Source organism: Hibiscus syriacus, unplaced genomic scaffold (assembly GCF_006381635.1).
Source record: "Hibiscus syriacus cultivar Baekdansim isolate YM2019G1 unplaced genomic scaffold, ASM638163v2 tig00110156_pilon, whole genome shotgun sequence".
Classification (NCBI taxonomy): domain Eukaryota; kingdom Viridiplantae; phylum Streptophyta; class Magnoliopsida; order Malvales; family Malvaceae; genus Hibiscus; species Hibiscus syriacus.
In genome coordinates, this window is record NW_024062606.1 from 322,778 (window position 1) to 340,897 (window position 18,120).

General features: G+C 35.4%; 2 protein-coding genes across 2 annotated transcripts; both read right to left on the reverse strand.

Annotated features, from left to right (window-relative positions):
- Positions 1-364: 364 nt before the first annotated feature.
- Positions 365-6,887, reverse strand: LOC120215905 (trehalose-phosphate phosphatase A-like). The gene is made up of 11 exons (XM_039213433.1): positions 6,830-6,887; positions 2,710-2,761; positions 2,163-2,626; positions 1,923-2,063; positions 1,765-1,836; positions 1,557-1,679; positions 1,422-1,478; positions 1,242-1,343; positions 1,001-1,148; positions 756-919; positions 365-673 (listed from the first exon to the last, which is right to left on the reverse strand). Exons 3-11 carry the CDS (start codon positions 2,448-2,450, stop codon positions 620-622), a joined length of 1,149 nt encoding a protein of 382 aa, XP_039069364.1. The 5' UTR covers positions 2,451-2,626; positions 2,710-2,761; positions 6,830-6,887; the 3' UTR covers positions 365-619.
- A 2,607-nt stretch (positions 6,888-9,494) lies between these two features.
- On the reverse strand, positions 9,495-17,938 carry LOC120215906 (E3 ubiquitin protein ligase RIN2-like). The gene is made up of 13 exons (XM_039213434.1): positions 17,808-17,938; positions 16,895-17,318; positions 16,210-16,287; positions 15,706-15,792; positions 15,481-15,602; positions 15,147-15,243; positions 14,913-15,015; positions 11,661-11,818; positions 11,418-11,555; positions 11,272-11,339; positions 10,802-11,032; positions 10,010-10,391; positions 9,495-9,844 (listed from the first exon to the last, which is right to left on the reverse strand). The coding sequence occupies exons 2-13, from the start codon at positions 17,132-17,134 to the stop codon at positions 9,788-9,790; spliced, it is 1,761 nt and encodes a 586-aa protein (XP_039069365.1). The 5' UTR covers positions 17,135-17,318; positions 17,808-17,938; the 3' UTR covers positions 9,495-9,787.
- Between the last annotated feature and the right edge of the window lie 182 nt (positions 17,939-18,120).

An 18,120-nucleotide genomic window follows, 5' to 3' on the forward strand; every position in this document is an offset into this window, starting at 1 on the left:
TAATCCAGATCGGGTATTGCAGAGGCGAGTGAGACCCTCCCAACCCTGTTTGCTCCATTCGTAAACGTCAGGATTCGAACCCTGACTTTGCTTAAGGAACTTAGTGTCTCATCTCACTAGACCAACTGGTTGTTGGTCTATTGAGCCATTTAATTGCCATAGTAGTTTTACTCGGTCATCTTCTCTAAAGCCCAATATCAGATATAAGCCCTGATAATTGCCTTATAATTAACCGTGAAAACTAGTATAATTAACAGAGAAACATCAATGCATGAACTTTCTGTTGTGAATAATAAATAATAAGCTCAACTTATTGGGTTACAAACACTCAATGAAAATGAGGGTTAAAAGAGAGAAAATTGAATGAAAATAGAATCCAACAGGAGCTCGTAAATTCATAGAAAAATGCGTTTCTATACTTGAAAGAATGGGGGGGTGGGAAATCGTGTTGCTATCAACGAGAAAAGATAACTGAAGCAGGAATATACAGTTAAGACAAGAAGCATATGGTTGAGTAGATCTGCCTTTCATCTCTCCAATTCTGCTCCCTGCGTTAACTAGAATATATACGCTTTTCTTATTCTCTGTGTATTTTTCTTCTCTATGTTGTTTCTTGTATTCAGCGAGCACTCGTCTTCTTCCATGTCACCAGTGATTTAAGAAACTCCATGACCTGGATGGATGATCATGATTTATTTCAATAATCCAAGCTATATTCGACATTAAGAATATAAAAAAATGATAATATTCAGTACCTCTTGTGGATCCCTAAGGGAGAAGAATGCATTACTCTCCTTGGGCACGGATGATACTAAAATGCCATACCCACAGTTTCCCTCTCTCAGAACCTTAAATGCATCTTCATCTGTCCGGTCATCTCCAACGTAAATGGGAAGCACATCATCACATTTGCTGATCCCTAAAGCCATTTTTTGCAAACCATTAATTTATTATGCATAGGAAAAAAGACTAGGCGCCACGACAGGAAATATATACTTACCGAGTGATTCAAGTAGAAAAGTAAGAGCTTTCCCCTTATCCCAGTCAATCACAGGCCGAACCTCTAAAACCTTCCGCCCGTGACTCAATCGTAGACGAGGGTAGTTTCTGATGACATCATGGACACATTGCGCAACTGTTTTCCAGTTCTGATTGGGAAAAAAAAGCAGCAGGTTTGCAGAAGTTAATGAATTTACCATCCCCAAAAGATATCTGCTGTTTATACCGAGGGAAGTATCTACCTTCTCGTCTACGTTACGGTAATGGACGGAGACACAGAACTTGTTATTTTCGACCTTCGCTCCATTTATTTCTTTGGTGCTTTTGACAAGTGAGTTAAAAACCTGTGAAGAATGACAATTCTTACGTTAGGAAAGAGACAAAAAGGTCAAAGGCTTCAAAGTATTGGCACATTTACATACCTCATCAATCATAGGCAGGAATTCACTAGCAGGCTGAAACAAATTCACTTCCTTGCCCTGTGTATTAAAGAGAAACAAGATTAAGATGTTACTTAAAGAAAGAGCAAAAACGATAGAAAATTTGTAGCCGGAAACCTGCTTATCAGTAGATCTAATGCAGTTAGGAGTATGGTCAGAAGGTTCCCTAACAGGACCCATGATGTCCATTCCATGACTTCCAGCGTAATACAGATCTGTTAGTCCAACAAACTCGTATACCTGAATTAAAACCAATATGTAAATATGTAACATACAGTGGCAAGAAAGATGTCAAAGTTAATAAAGAACTTGATCCGCATATCACCTTGGCACGGCTTCTTCCACTTATTATCGCCGTAGGGAAGTATTTTGCGACATTTGCTACAGCAGCTCGCATCTAAATTAAATGCTTTGGTTAGTCAATTAATAAGTACAGAACCGGGGGGGGGGGGATGGTTTGTCCGGCTAACCATTCATTCTTACATCAATAGACATGAAGGCAAGATCAGGGTTGTCAACAATTGGTGAAAGTGTCCCATCATAATCCAAAAACAATGCTATTCTCTTGCCTTTTGCAAAATTTGTGATTTGCTCAAAAGATTTTAGTGCAGATGGATACTTTACCTGTAAAACCAGAGAGTATAGTACATACATAGATCAGATCAACAACACTTCAACTTGCTTCAAAGGTAGATTAAAAAAAATGTAAAAGTGAAACAATACCATCCATGTGCGATATGCAACATCTGTATCAGCTGATAAAAGCTCATGGTTGTAGTCTCTAGTTATTTTATGACGTGGGGATGAGGATTTCATAGCATCGAGCCAGCTGCTGGCACGAACATCATCAAGAATTCCAGCTTTTTTCCTAGGAACAGTTGATAGATTTGGGGAAAACACTGAACCCGGGGGTGAGCATGGTAACAGGCCGGAAGATACTACTAATCTTGAGTTGCTTATCGTTGCAGGATCAGCAAGAACAGGAGTAGTGTGATTCGGTTTTAGGTCCATTTGGTCCAGCGTTGTATCACTACTTATAACGTAAAAGCTAACAGATTCCTTAGAAAAATGTTCAACCTCTGATATTCTAATTAGCCAACCCTTTTATCGATGAAGAACCACCTCTTTAAAGTTTTCTTGTCACTGCTGTTCAGCAAGCAATCCACCAAGCATGAAGGCCCTGAAAACTGATACAGGAAGAGTGTTAAAATGGACAAATAAAGGTAAAGATCATAATACTTTTCGAAAGAACCAGCTATCAGAATCGCACCTGTTCATATCTCTTGATTACTCTTCTTAAAACTTATGTATGGGGACAGTATCTGCAGGGAATTGATTTAAGAACTATGATTAATGTACAGATCCAAAATAACATCCACTAAAACAGAAAATAAATAATGGCCAAAAAAAACTAAACAAATTTGACAAATCCATTGATTCGAAGGCAAGAAAACATGCCTTACCAAACAAATTTAAACAATTAACTTCAGAAATCAAACGGTTGAGGGACAAAGAGGCAGAGGAAAACAAAATATATATCTTTCGACACTAACGATGTCAAATATTTGTAGAACATATCAGTCGGAAGAGGAAAATGAGCAAAGATGACACCAGGAATGAAAACCAACAGCGCAAATTAACTAAACAAACTGGGATGAGAGGAAACATGTTATCAGTCAGAACAGGAAAGCAACATCTGACACAAAACTTGCAAGGAAAGGGACGTTATAAGCATGAGAATTTTATATAAAAAAGCATAAATCATTACGGGGAAATATAGTAAATTCTACCCTCTATGACCATTCACAGACTCATATTCCTTTTCTTACCAGACGAAGTTTTGGACACTGACATTTAACACTGTATTGTGTCGTTATCTTCTTTTTAAGCAACTAGACTGCAATTTTACATGAACTTATTCTAAACTATCATGATAAAGTATGTACACCCTATTCTGGTACTTCCAAGGCAAATTGTTGCCAATGAACAATGTTCTATCACACACTAATGGAACATATATTACCTAATTATACCACTCACAGGAACCAATGCTATAAAAAAGGATCAAAATTGCAGAACATGAAACAGAAAAAACAAACTTCTGGCTAAAAATATACACAGGAACACAACACCCTCGATAACTTCAAAACAAACACCTACATCATCCTCAAATAAAGCTTGTAGAAGGCACCAAAGCCTGAATTTACATGAAAGCCAAAATAACTGGAACACAAGGCATAAATAAAACTGGCCGATATTTGTAGAGCAAAAAATAAGTAAACAGTAGTTGTTCAATGAAAAAGAGGTCTTGCCCCGCAAAGGGAAGGGAGGGAACCACGTTAAAGGCAACCACACATAACGGGCCTACACACAATGGACCCCGAGCACATAAAAGACTCATTGATTGAATTAAAAATCAATCATTATTGGAAAACCAAAAACATAAATTTTCAGGATCGGCCATACTCATGTTGCCATCATGCATGCCATCAATCAGCATTAAAATTACCTCTAAACGAATTTAAGACTTGAAGTATACCCATCAAACATCAGTAACATGTTATCATTGTTTAATCAGAACGGTTAAGGATACTACCGAATAATTCATAGACGGCTGAAAATTTAAAGATTCAACTACCGGATAATTAGTAGACAGCTGGTTTTGAATCGTTCATATAATAAGTGGGGAGGTAGAAAATGCACGTACAATTGTAATTTACTATATTAAAAAAACTATCTCAAAGTTGAAAATAAAAAAGAATACTGTAATATAATATCTGACAAAGCAAATACAACTAGAAGGAGTAGACAAATTGGAATTGACTTTGACAGAATCCGCTTTGTGGTAAGGAAAAAAAAAACCAAGTATATACATAAACATATATATACATTATATTCAAGCGTGTTCAAAGGAAACAACAACGTATGCAGCCAGAAAATTATGAGATTGACTTTGCAAAACGAATAAATAGAATCTTGAAGAAAAACAGAACAGAAGGCAACTCATTGTAAATAGGCCTGTAAATGAACAGGACGCACACGAACGGATGTATGTTTATGTTCGTTCATTTAATAAATAAATGAACATAAACGAACACGAACATAAACGAACAAATTTTTTTTTGTTCATGTTCGTTCATTAAGGAATATAGCTTGTTCACGTTCGTTTATTTAATAAATAAACGAACACGAACATAAACGTTGGAGACCCTACCTTCCATTGTTCTTTCATGAAAAATAGTCGACAATGCAAATCAACCAAATATACAATGATAAATAGCGTAAGAGCTAATTAGCAGTGATGAAATGTTTGAAGATATTAGATATTTCGATCGATCTTTTAAAGATATTAAATGATTCACACGACTTTAATTTAACGCTATAACATTTATCTTAGTGGTCCATGATTACATATGAACAATCATTTTCCACTACGTTATTATGATAAATTCGCCGGCTAAAAGTTTTGTGACATCAATATCAAACTTTAGTGAGATTTGTTAATAATGGTCATTTCTGTTGGCAGAGTAGAAAATTTAATAGCATGAAAATTTCGAACGGTACAAATTGGACTACCAGGCAATAACATAAATCTGAAATCCCTCCGATGTTACATATCGTAACCGATATTATTACTAAACTACCATTTAAAATTTTAACGTACCTAAAGTCTACTTTAGCTAAAGGTCACACAAGAACTATAAAACACAAAAGTTCATTGTCAAAGTGTATTTTCTACTTATTAATGGGTTCTTCCTGGAAAACCCATTATTTTCGCTATTACACTCTTTTTCAGAAATTACATAGAAACCTTTGTTTTGTTTTCTGACAAATTCTATATATTTTTCTCTTTATTGATGCTCATATACTTCTGATTGTTACATTTATCTTTTCATCTATTTCTAGAAAGAAGCATGATGTTTTCTTGAGTTTTAGATGTGAAGATACTCGCAATAACTTTACATATTAACTATTAAGCCAAATAAAACAGAAAAAGAGATGAAAACAGACCTGTAAAACTTCAGATTGCACTATAATATAATTTGTTTTTTAAGCTTTCACCGATCATCTCTACTCTCTAGTGAACATTAGAATTTGGAGAAAAAAAAGGGAAAATGAATATAAGTGCGAGGTGCCTCACGAGTTAACATATTGAATTTAATATCCAAATAAAATTGGGTTAATCATGGAGTTGGTCATCAGAATTTTTACATTAATTAATATTTTTAAGATACTTACAAATTGGCCACCAAAATTGATTTAAGAAAATTGAGTCATAAACAAACATAACCGAACGAACATAAACGAACATAACCGAACGTTCACGAACGTAAATGAACGAACGAGACTTATGTTCGTGTTTGTTCATTTAATTAAACGAACACAAAATTTTGTTTATGTTCGTTCGTTTAATAAATAAATGCACATAAACGAACTTCCCGCCACACGGTTCATGAACGGTGAACTCATTTACAGACCTAATTGTAAAAAGAGGGAGAAAGAAACTTGATTTATAAAAAAAATTATAGCAAGCAACTGTTATTACCATTAGAAAATCAAAATGGAGAAATCCTCTAGAAAGCAGAGATTTTCATATTCATAATATTAAGAAAGCTCGAGTAATCGAGCGAGCAACGAAGAAAAGTCAGCCAACGAAACGGCATCGCGCACGAAAGGAAAAAGTCATAAAACCTCACCTAATTTAGAAACCTTGACATAAAACGAAGAAAAAAAGAAACGACGCCGGAGAGGTGCAGGAAGCTTCGAGGGCAGAAGCCGCGCGCAAAAGAGCAATCATTGAAAGAAGGAATGAACGAAAGAATGAGAAGCGATCAACAAAATGTTTAATGCATCATTTACTTGTTCAAGAATGAAAGAAAGCCGTGATCATATTAAAAAGTACAAACAAGAGAAGAAGCTTGCGACGCCGTGATGAAATAAACCACTGCCTTCATTCCATCTTCTCGGCGAGAAAACAACGAATAAAAAACAAGGAAAATGTGAGTAATCACCTGAGGAGGAGAAGGAATCGCAGAAACGAGATAATCAACGGAAAATTTGTATAAATACCGCATCGATTGTTAATGCATGCGAGAGAATGGAGATTAAAATGGTTTTAAAGAATGAAAGAACTGCCTTCATTCCATCTTCTCGGCGAGAAAACAACGAATAAAAAACAAGGAAAATGTGAGTAATCACCTGAGGAAGAGAAGGAATCGCAGAAACGCGATAATCAACGGAAAATTTGTATAAATACCGCATCGATTGTTAATGCAGGCGAGAGAATGGAGATTAAAATGGTTTTAAAGAATGAAAGAATTACAGTTAGATTCCAGGAGTGCAATCACAAAGCAAACTCTATGAAGCAAGAAGTAAGTCGAGCAAAATACCTCTGTTACTGGGAAATGGTATTCCTCACTTTCCCTGTTTGTGCGAGTAAATTGGTGGAGCGAGTAGATGGGAAGAAGTGCGAGAGCGCGTAATTATATAGGCTTTAGAAACACCCCTTCTTTATTTGTGTATATATTTTGGCACGAATGAAGGAACTGACGATGATAAAATAATTGTTGTAATTTTTTAAAATATTAAATTTAAATATTTAATATCAAATGGTTTATAACAATGTTGTTTTTGAGTTTTGGGACGAAAGAAGGAGAGGGGGCCCACATGGGATCTTGATTCTTGAGGGAATCGCGGAGGACACGTGGTAGAACTCTGTGCATCGGATACGCGTGTGGACACCTGTGGTTGAGTCGAGTCTGACGTGGCATGGATGTGCTGGACATGTTTTCAGCGTACCGTCACTTTCAATCACTGCTGGAGTTGTCGTCGGGTTCTGGGCAAAACCCTTTGGTTTCACGTTCCAATTTGATGGGGAATCATCCGTTGTTGCCTTCTTATTTTACATCATCAATATTAACATAATTATACATAAAATAATAATATATTATTTAATTGATTTTAAGGTAAACAACTATGTTTAACACTCATTTATAAATTTTGTTCCATTTTAGTCACTCAATTATTTTTTGTTTTAAAATTAAGCAAAACATTATATTTTAATTTTATTTTGGTCACATACCATTAAAAATAACAATGATATTGATGTGTCACAATAAGATAATACCACATCATCATTAAAAAAATACCATGTCAACAATTCTATTGATTTTTTAACGGTGAGTGATCAAAATAAAACAAAAAAGTAACATAGTATAGTTTAAAAAATAATAATAATTAGGTGACCAAAATAGAAAAAAATGATAGTCAAGATACTAAACATATAAAAATTACCATTGATTATACAATAATTTAACTGTGGCTTATGTTTAGTGATCATAAGTACCAATCATGAATATAAAAATCAATTCAAAGGTCTGAAATAATATAATACCAATAAGAAAAGCAATATCAGCTTTAACCATAAAAAAATGGTACAAAACAAATAAATTATGTTATAAGAAAAATACTATCATTTTTTCAAAATATAAAATTTATTAAAATAAAAATTATTGTGCTTAAAATTGGAAAATTATAAATTAAATATATGGATTCATGAGATTATAAATTAAACCTTCCATGAAAATCATGGGCATACCTTCCCAATTTATTATTATGGCAAGTCATTTTCTAGTTGTTGAGGTCATGTACATGCCACCATCGTCGTCATAGATATCTATTTGTTTAATATAATTGACCCTTTAATTATTAATTGGTAATAATATAAAGGAGTTGAGGAAGAATAAATAACAAACTTAATTAAGTTGCCGTGCTTGAAGCGTGGCTTTGAAAAGTAGGAATCTGAACTAATCCTTCCAATAAACCGTGCGTGAGGCATTAAAAGTGTTACCACCCTCACTTTCCGGGTTGCTTCTTCAGCCTTTTCAACGTTACTAAAAATACAAATAAGGTGTTTTAAAATTTATGACCAATTTAAAGTGTATTATTGGCGTAATTAACCTATAATAAATAATAATCAAGTAATTAATTTTTCACAGTATTAATGTGACTACCTCAAACAGCAGCAGCAGCACCTTTCAATCATTTGATTCGAACAGCCCAAGTCTTTGCTCAACTTTGAAACCGTTGTTTACTCGAAACAAATTACAATTATTTCTTGAAGGCCAAATTTGAAAATTCGATAACCACTCAACCAAGTGAACAAAGTTTGTCTATAAAAAATTCAGAGACCAATCTGTAATCTGACTGGCGAGGCTATGCAGGCATTTCTAAATTTGTATGAATCAATGACCGATGATGGCATCCGGTGTAAATTGTAAATTTAGTTCTTTGCCAAATAGATGGTTAATGACAAATTATGCTAACAATGCAAGTTATTCAACTTATTAAACGACTTCAATAGTTAAGAAAAGTATTATTCTTCTTAAAGATTCTGAATTCGAGCAGCTACGTCTGTAAGATGTGTATAATGGTGTTAAAAATTTTATGATCACCCCAAACAATTCCAAAAATAATAATAATAATAATAATATAAACTATTAAAGGTATGATTTTTCACCCCTCAATTAACTTATATATAATCTAAGACCGAAGGACATTGTATAATCAAGACAGTCCTAACAAAAAATTATAGTCATAATATACGAGAGAAAATATTTTTATATTTTAATTCTATATAAAAATAGAACACATCAAAGAACTTTAATGGTTAAAGAGGAGTCATACTATCTAAAAATATTGGATTAACAATAGATGTGTATACACTATCATCAATTCATCAACTAAGAAAATTTAAATATATAGTGTGTTTTATCTCCTCATTTTCTATATATATTGATATTATCTTTTCAAAAAGTAAATAATTTTATTCTAGTTTCTTGTAAAACTACGTATTATAAGTAAATCTTACCAGATAATATACATAATAGTCTATCTACATAATCCTTTATTTTAAGAAGTATAGTGTTATTTTAAAAAAACACTTCCAATTGATACTTTTCCTCTCCTAGGTTGTACATTCAATATCCATTCAGAAGAGTAAAATTTACTTTCTTCTTCCTCCTAGGTAGAAATTGTTTTTTCTTTAAAAAATAATTTTTTTAAAGAGTTAATAGTTACATAATACTACCAAAAAAATAATTGAGAATTTCAAAGTCCCACCATGGAATGGATCAACACTTTCCCAATTGGTGGGATCAATTCCCCCAAGTGCACCAATAGTTAACTTAGCATCTTCATTTTTCACGCCAATAACTTTAACTATCACATATCTTTTACCATAATAACATCACCAAACCCCTTTCCCCCCCCCCCCCTCTTTATATACACACATGGAACCATCCGTCTCCAATAAATCTGTAGGAAGACTTTTACCTACCCTTCAGATATCACATTTGGAGAAGATTATTCACAGTAACCGTAACAGAATTTGTTCTCTGCAAGTCCTGCAAATTGGAAACAGTATAAGAAATATAATGGGTGGGATTGATTCACTACCCAATGGGCTTTTTTTCTTTTGGTCTCAAAAAGGGTGATAAACCAGCTAAACAGAAACAACTTAAAGCTGTTTACCAAAAACCTTAATCTACTGCAGTAACTCCTAACAATACCTGAAAAATAAGCTCATCTGGGACATGTGGCAAAACCTCCCGTACGGTCTCCGCCATGGCAAGTATAGTTGCTACACCGTCGCTTGCTGTGCGTGCAGCAGTCCTAATATGTAAACTACCAGTATTTGCAGGATATCTTCCACCAATGTTTGGAGGAGCAGATGAAGCAGATGCAGCAGCCTGAGATGGGTTCATGGGCCAAAGGCTCCAAGCAGTATCTTCTAGAGCAGTCTGGGCATAAGTTTCTCCAACAGATGCAAGATGCCTCATCATCATATGAACTCTCCCGAGTCCAACTGATCTACTATCGGTAGAAGGACCAGCTCCATCAACATTCTGGTTTGGCCAAGAATGCAACCATTCAGAATCCAGTCCTGCACCCCTGCATAGAGCAAATGATATATATCCTAATAAGCACAATGAATAAGAATAAATGGTGCAACAATCTGCAAATCGTTTATAAATAGCTGAATAAGATGTTGGTTTGAGAAAAAAAATAAGAATAAATTATTAAGGCGTTTGAAGCTTATAATCTCTTTCCCCTCATATACACCGACAGAAGAAATAATGCACAGAAGAGAGTTATCTCCCAAAAAGCTAGGAGGACACCACCTTTCACATTCCCACTAACAATGGATGAACTAATAATGTCACAAGGTTATAGTCAGGATGTAAAGTGTAAATGTTCATACTATTTTAGTAACTTCTCAATTAAATGATTGTTCAAATGGAAAGGTATAACAACCTTTAATTCTAAGTCAAGCTATGAAGAATGATTTGAAAGAACCATACCTCCCAGGGCCACCTTCTGCAGTATTCTGCATTTGATTTGGGAATACTCCTGTAGGCAGGCTGTGACCAGGCATATTTGGCCGATTTAGTTCAGAATTTATCTGACGGGCCAACTGCTCATCACTTAAAGTTTCTGCGGTGTGAGAATTTGCTTCATTTTCTCTTCTTCCCAGGAAAAGTGGCTTTCTACATGTGGGACAAGAGTAAACTTCATTTAAGCCTTGGTCCAACCTGGCATGGTATGTTAATATCCAGCATTAGGTTCATCTGCACACTTGCAAACAGGGTTTTAAAAAACGGTCCGCGACCGTGATTTCGGCCACGATATAGCGGTTTCGCCGCCGTCCGAGTTACCCGCAATGGCCGCAATCACGGTAAATCCGAAATAACCGAAAACGCGACCGCGACCGCGATTTGAAACCCTGCTTGCAAATACACAAGCCAAACTTCATAATATCATATAACCATACCAGGATCTCAAGCATGCAAGATGAAAAAGGTGATTACAGTGAAGCTTTTTAGCCTTGGCCATAGGTTCCTGTGCTTTGTGAATTTAGTTAGAACTTCAGAAATCAGTAGAAAAACCAGAAAAGGCACAATAAAAACCAAACCATACCCGACATATGGCACATTCATCATCATATGCTCGTATCTCTTCAGATGTCGCATCAGGGAGTGCTCCATGAAGAGCCCCAAATGCCATTCTCAATTTAATAAATCCCTTTATACGTTTCACAATTGCACTTAGCAAAGCCTGATAAAAAAATATTTATTTTGAGAATAGAAGTAAAGTACATTGGGATGTCAACTTATGGATATATTGGACTGTAACGTAACATAAAGAACAACAGAAATTTACACGTATATTCAAGAAAAGAACTGCATCCACAAGATGGAATGCCATGCCATGGAGCCACCATATAAGAACATAGTGTCCGAGTGCCATCGACAGTGTTGCCATGTCAAGGAGGAAACCTAGATTCCAAATAAGAATGCCCTTCCATTCCCAAAATGAACCTGCAGTGATGTGGAATTGTTATAAGAAAACAAGTGGAGGCAGATAGAGCAGGGAACAAATAGAAAAAGATAACAACAAGAGAGAACCAAGTATTTCAGCAAGATGACCAAACAAGAGAACAACCATTCTAAAAATGGAAAAGGTTACATAGTAAAGGATGCAAAGAACTTATGAATTAATGAGGAAAGAAACTCGTGGAAGAGTAAAATAACATTCAAGCCCAGAAAATTTAAGAAATTACAGAACCAAAGGTATAAACTTTCTAACGTGAAAGACTAGGGTATTGGGTCTCATACATGCAAGGAAGACCTTTGCAATTTAATTAGCAGAGCATATGACACAGTTGACTGGCAGATTCTTCTAAGGCTTTTGAATGTCATGGGCTTCGGTGAAAGGTGGTGTTCTTGGATTTCACAGTGTATTTCCACTGCCTCAATCTCGGTTTTAGTCAATGGGTCGCCTACAGAGGAGTTCCCAATAGCTAAAGGCTTGAGACAAGGATGTAGCCTTTCTCCTCTTTTGTTTAACGTGGCTGGTGAACTACTTCACATGATGTTATCCAAAGCTGTGGAAATTGGCCTATTTCAAGGGTTTGCATTTGGCAAAAACCAAAATAATTTCACTTTGTCACATCTTCAGTTTGCAGACGACCTTATTATTTTCTGTGGCGCTTCCATTACTCAGATAAAGAATGTGAGACGAGTTCTGAGGATTTATAGCTTAATGACGGGACTTCATCTTAATTTAGCTAAAAGCAAACTTTTTGGCATCAATGTGGAGGATGATATCATGGGAGATTGGGCTGCGGCTATTGGATGCTCTATAGGTTCATTTCCGACCATTTACTTGGGACTTCCGTTAGGGGCAAAAAGAAATTGTGAGAAATTGTGGGAGCCGGTTCTTGATAATTTCCACAAGAAACTAGCGGGGTGGAAAGCCTCTTCCTTGTCATTGGCAGGTAGATTGGTGCTTATTAAGTTGGTTTTGTCATCTTTACCTGTTTTCTTTCTATCTTTTTTCAAGATGCCTTCTACTATTTGCAAGAAGTTAAATTCTTTGATGGCGGCTTTTTTATGGGGTGATGGGGCCGAGAAGAAGAAAATGCATTGGGTAAGTTGGGATAAGATTTGCAATCCTTCGAGTTGTGGAGGTTTGGGAGTTGCCAACTTGAAATATTCTAACCGAGCCTTGTTGGGAAAGTGGGTGTGGAAGTTTGCTAATGAAAAAAGTTCATTGTGGAAGCGTTTCATATGCACCAAACATGATGTTAGTTGTGATTCCATGGATATTACCAAAGTCCTTTCACATAAGGACTCTTGGATTTGGAGGGGAATTGTTAATAACTTCACCAAAGATGATGTTGTTGGAGGTTGCCTTAGAGCCCATGCGAAGTTACTAGTAGGGAATGGCAAATCAATCTCATTTTGGAATGATTCTTGGTTAGGGGATGTTCCTTTGAAAATGCTTTTCCCTAGGATTTTTGCTCTTTCTCCGATCCAAGGGGGCAAGGTTGCTGATTTTGGGAGCTTCGATTCGAATGGATGGGAGTGGAATATTAGAACGAGGAGGAATCTCTGTGATTGGGAGGTGGTTCAGTTGGTGGAGCTATTGGATAGACTCAAAGACATTAAATTAACCGAATCTTTGGAGGATTGTTTGCTATGGGATGGAGTGGGGGAGGAGTTGTTTTTGGTTAAAGCTTGTAGGAAGTCTTTTCTCTATTCTAATGAAAATTCATTTTTTTGGAACAAATATGTTTGGATGGGTTTAGTTCCTCCAAGAGTTGAGGCTTTCCTTTGGCAAGTATCCCATAAAAAATTACTGGTGAGAGTGGAGTTGAAGAAACGGGGGGTTCCCTTAGGGGACGATATTTTATGTCCTCTTTGCAATCTTTGTGAAGAATCTGTTCAACATCTTTTTATTTCTTGTCAAGTTTCGTGGGAATTGTGGAATAAAATTATCGGCTTTTGGGGTATTTCGTGTGTTTTACCCTCTGATCCTCCCTCCCTCCTTAGCTCTTGGACATACTTGAAGCTTTATTCTGCCATGTGGAAGTTCATTCCAGCGGCAATCCTATGGTCTCTATGGAAATTTAGAAATGATATCATCTTTAATGGAGGTAAACTGGACAGTTTCGCTTTGTTTTTCACAGTTCGGCTAAGGTTAGCGAAATGGTTCTTAGCAAAGTATCCAAAAAGCTCTATTCAGGTGGATTCGTTAATTGTTGATCCTTCATTGGCAGACACTTGCTCAGTTATAAAAGATTTGAACAGGCCGGAGGTTAGTTGGAGTCCACCTCCAACCGACTTTTATAAAATGAATGTGGATGGAGCTGTTTGTACAGTTGGGAGATCTGCTGGAATTGGGGGTATTCTCAGAGACTGGAATCGGAAAAAGCTGATTTCTTTTTCAGAAAATGTTGGTCATACTCCTATCATCGTAGCAGAGTTGAAAGCAATCAAGAAAGGAATAGATTTATTTGTTTCTTCAGAATGGGCACCAAAGGGAAGGTTAATTGTGGAATCTGATTGCAAACTAGCAGTGGAATGGTTGGAAGATCAAGCAACTGTCCCTACTTTTCTTACTAATCTAGTTAAGGAGATAGCTTCTACAATGTCTGCGCACGAGATTATTGTGAGGTGGATTCCGAGATGCTGTAATTACGAGGCTGATAAGTTAGCAAAGGAGGGGATTGGGTGATGGGATTTGTTGTTTCAGCGAGTTGTGGCGTTCAGTAGTTATAATTTTTAGCAGTGTGTTTAAGTTTTATGTATCTTGTAGGACTGTTTTTAAGTCTTATGTAATTCTTTTGCAATCAATAAAGTCTGGCACTCTTTTCCTCCTTCCGCTAGTTGGTTCTTACCATATGGTAAAGGACCTTTAAGAGGGAGGTTTTTAATGAGGCCATCTATTCCTATCAAAAAAAAATTATTTTAATGTGAATGATGATGAAATGATGATACCCTTAGGTTTGCAGCTTAAAACAATACTTTACAAGCCATGACCTTCTCAATTAGAGAACCATTAAGAACACCCAGTCAACCTATCTATAAACCAAGTAATCACATCCATGTGTGAAGAAAAAGTAAATACCTGCAGCTGATAAATCAAAAAGTTTTGCTCTTTGGCAATCAGCACTGTTCCCTAGTGAATGGAGTAATATTTCAAGCAGCTGAAACCCATGAACCAGTATAGCCTACAGAGAATAGTAGATACAACAAAAAGCACCTCATCAAATCATGATCAAATAACATTCACGGAATAATAGTATCATAGAACATCCAGAATGAACATATCATTAAAAGGAAAAAAAGAAGCTAATGATACCTGCATGGTCTCAAAAGCAATACTCAGAGGCTCAAAAAACAACAGCAAGAACATGGATGAATTTACTGTTTTGTACAGCATAAAGCTCAGCCAAATCCTGAAATGCACCCACAATATAACTTAAATAACTAGAATATAGATTGTGACAAGCTGAGTTGCCAGCTTGAAATGAGGAAATGCTAAAACAGGTACTCTACTTCCCTCGGTCGCTACATTTGAAAGGACATCCAAAAAGTAATGAAATCAATAGATCATATATTCATTCCTAGAGGCTAGGTACTCGGAGAAAAATGTGTTTTCCCTATTTCAAAAGAAGTTAGAAGTAGAGCAATACCAGAATAAATTGAAAGAGAGGGCAAAAAGAAACACAGAAAAGACTCGAAAATATGCCCAAGGTGTAGCAGAAGGAGAAGCATTCAAGCGTTCAAATCTATCCCGGGCCAACGCTTGAAACATCTGTATCATTTGCTCAACAATATGTTAGGATGCATAAAATGCAATTCAAATTCTTCTGATGTGAGCTAAAACAAAAAACTCCATCACAAATTAAATTAAATACCTTTAGACAACATATAACAGTCAACCAAATTGACCAAAGACATGCTTGGTATACTGTTGGTGGAATTACTAATGGTAGAAAGGTCCCCTGTTTCAAAAATCATCACTATATATCAGCATTAGTGAAGAAGGAAAAAAATTGAAATATGTACCTCACAAGTAAATAACCCTGGAAACATCTCAATATAACCTTAAAATTGAACGATCCAAAATGCATAAACAATTTCCATGACTTGCTTTCACCATAAAACTATCAGCTATCAAACTACAGGCAACTTATGCCAACTGACAGAAGATACTTTTCTCTCTCTCTCTCTCTTTGTGAAGCAATTTATTCAAGCTCAATTACTCAATTTAGTTCTACGAATAAAGAAGTAACCATTGTTCTACAGATACATAACTGATACTCAAAGGAAGACTTGGAGATAGTCTATTTACTTCCTGGATCGAGAACTGGAGGTTTGTACAATCAAAGCAAACTGTTCAAATCATGTAAAACATTTACCTTGTAGATAACATAATTGATAAGGCGCTCTACTAATTTCCGAGTTTCTAAGGGGTATAGCTTGCCAAAAAATACAGTCTGCACAGCAGAAAAGAAACCAATTTAATTGGACAATGTCTATAAAAATAAAATAATTTTTTTTGATAAGATAAAAATAAAATTATACAAATTTAACAATCAAACGTTATTCAAATCAACATGCCCTTTTTTCGTCAGAAAACACATGATACCATGAAGATAAATAACAGAAACATACTAACTTTGCTAAAATTTCATCTTCACAATTTTTGAAATGGGCATCTTCTAAACTCAATTACAAGATCTTCTAACGTTCTTAGAAAGACACGAATTTAATTAAAATTTCCACAGCTTTTGTTTAAATTCAGGACTGGGAATTAAAGTTCTTATCTAGTTTTTAACTGTACCCTTTTAAAATGATTATCCCAAAGTAATTTTCACAAAGCAGGGTGCAGATTGCTCAAAACATGTTTATCTTGAATTAACTTGTCATGTACATTGCTGAAAATATTTGTTCTTTAAGTTAGAATCGTGTATTGCGGGAACTCAAATAGCAAACCACTGTTAAACTCATTTCTTAACACAAATAACCGTTGCATGATGTTTATCTCATTGTAAAGTAAAATTTACGAATACATTAAGGCTTATTGAAAGATATTAAACTGACCTTTAGAGAGAGGATGATTAGAATAAATACATTGAGCACAAAATTTGCCAGCAGAGCCAAGGAGGTATAAGAACCTAAAAGGAGCTCAAGTGCACGGTCAACATTTTCCGTATGAATAAAATTCTCGCTAATTAACCCATCATTCTGAAGTTTATCGAGTGAAAATTCCGCCCAAACTTGAAGACCTATGAAGCTTAAAGCCGTGGACATTGCTGAGATTGCCAAGTAGCTCACAGCCATCGGTAACAAAAACAAAATTTCCACCAAAACCAAACTTCCAAATTTTCATAAGAACTAAATGATCATCACTGATCGCAGGCAATAATGACAATTTTTGGATAACATAAGTAGCTCAGACTTAAAATTTGGCACGCTTAATGGTAATCAATTAAACAAATTGCAGTTATTTTGCAACCATGAGAACCTGAAAAATAAGCCCATGAAAAAAAATAAGAAAATAACCAGCCAGCAAAGCAGCATTTTAAACACACACACAGAGCAAGTATTAGCAGTTAATGAATTCATTGATGTTAATTTTTCAACTTCTAAATAACCGTGTCCTTTTCAGATCTCATAAATCGGTTTCTTTGAAATATAACAGATTGAGATGGATCAAAAAACAGCAACCGATAAAAGTGAAACGCCAACGGAATTCACAATAACTAAAGCGCAAGCATATTGAACGATTTAATTGAATAAGGAGTTAAACCCTAAGACTAAATTTCAAAGCATCGACGAACAAATAGAATCAGGAAACGGAAATAAGATAGCAACAAAATTTAGGGAATTTTGGAGATTGAAAAAGAAGGGATGGACATAAATTCATTGATTCGTCATGCATAATCTAATAATATGGAACAACTGCTTGAGTAAATAATAGACAAAAGAGAAAAAGATCGAAAGAATCCGAAACCTGATTCGATCTCATATGAGGAGATGAAGAGGAAGCAGTCACAAGACGGTAGAGGTACCGGCAAATATTCACCGGCAATTGCATGCTCTTTTTTCTTTTTTCCCCCTTTTAATTAATATATAGAAAATTTGAGTAAAATTGACAAAATAAGTTATATAGAAAAAGGATAGATAGACGGCCGGTGTCGGGTAGGTTTATTTTTTGCGGGGTAGAAAAAAGATAAATCCTCAATTACTATTTTCCTAGATATATTTGCACGAAGTATCTGTTTATATATGTTTATATATGTTTAAATATGTAAAAGTTTTGTCAA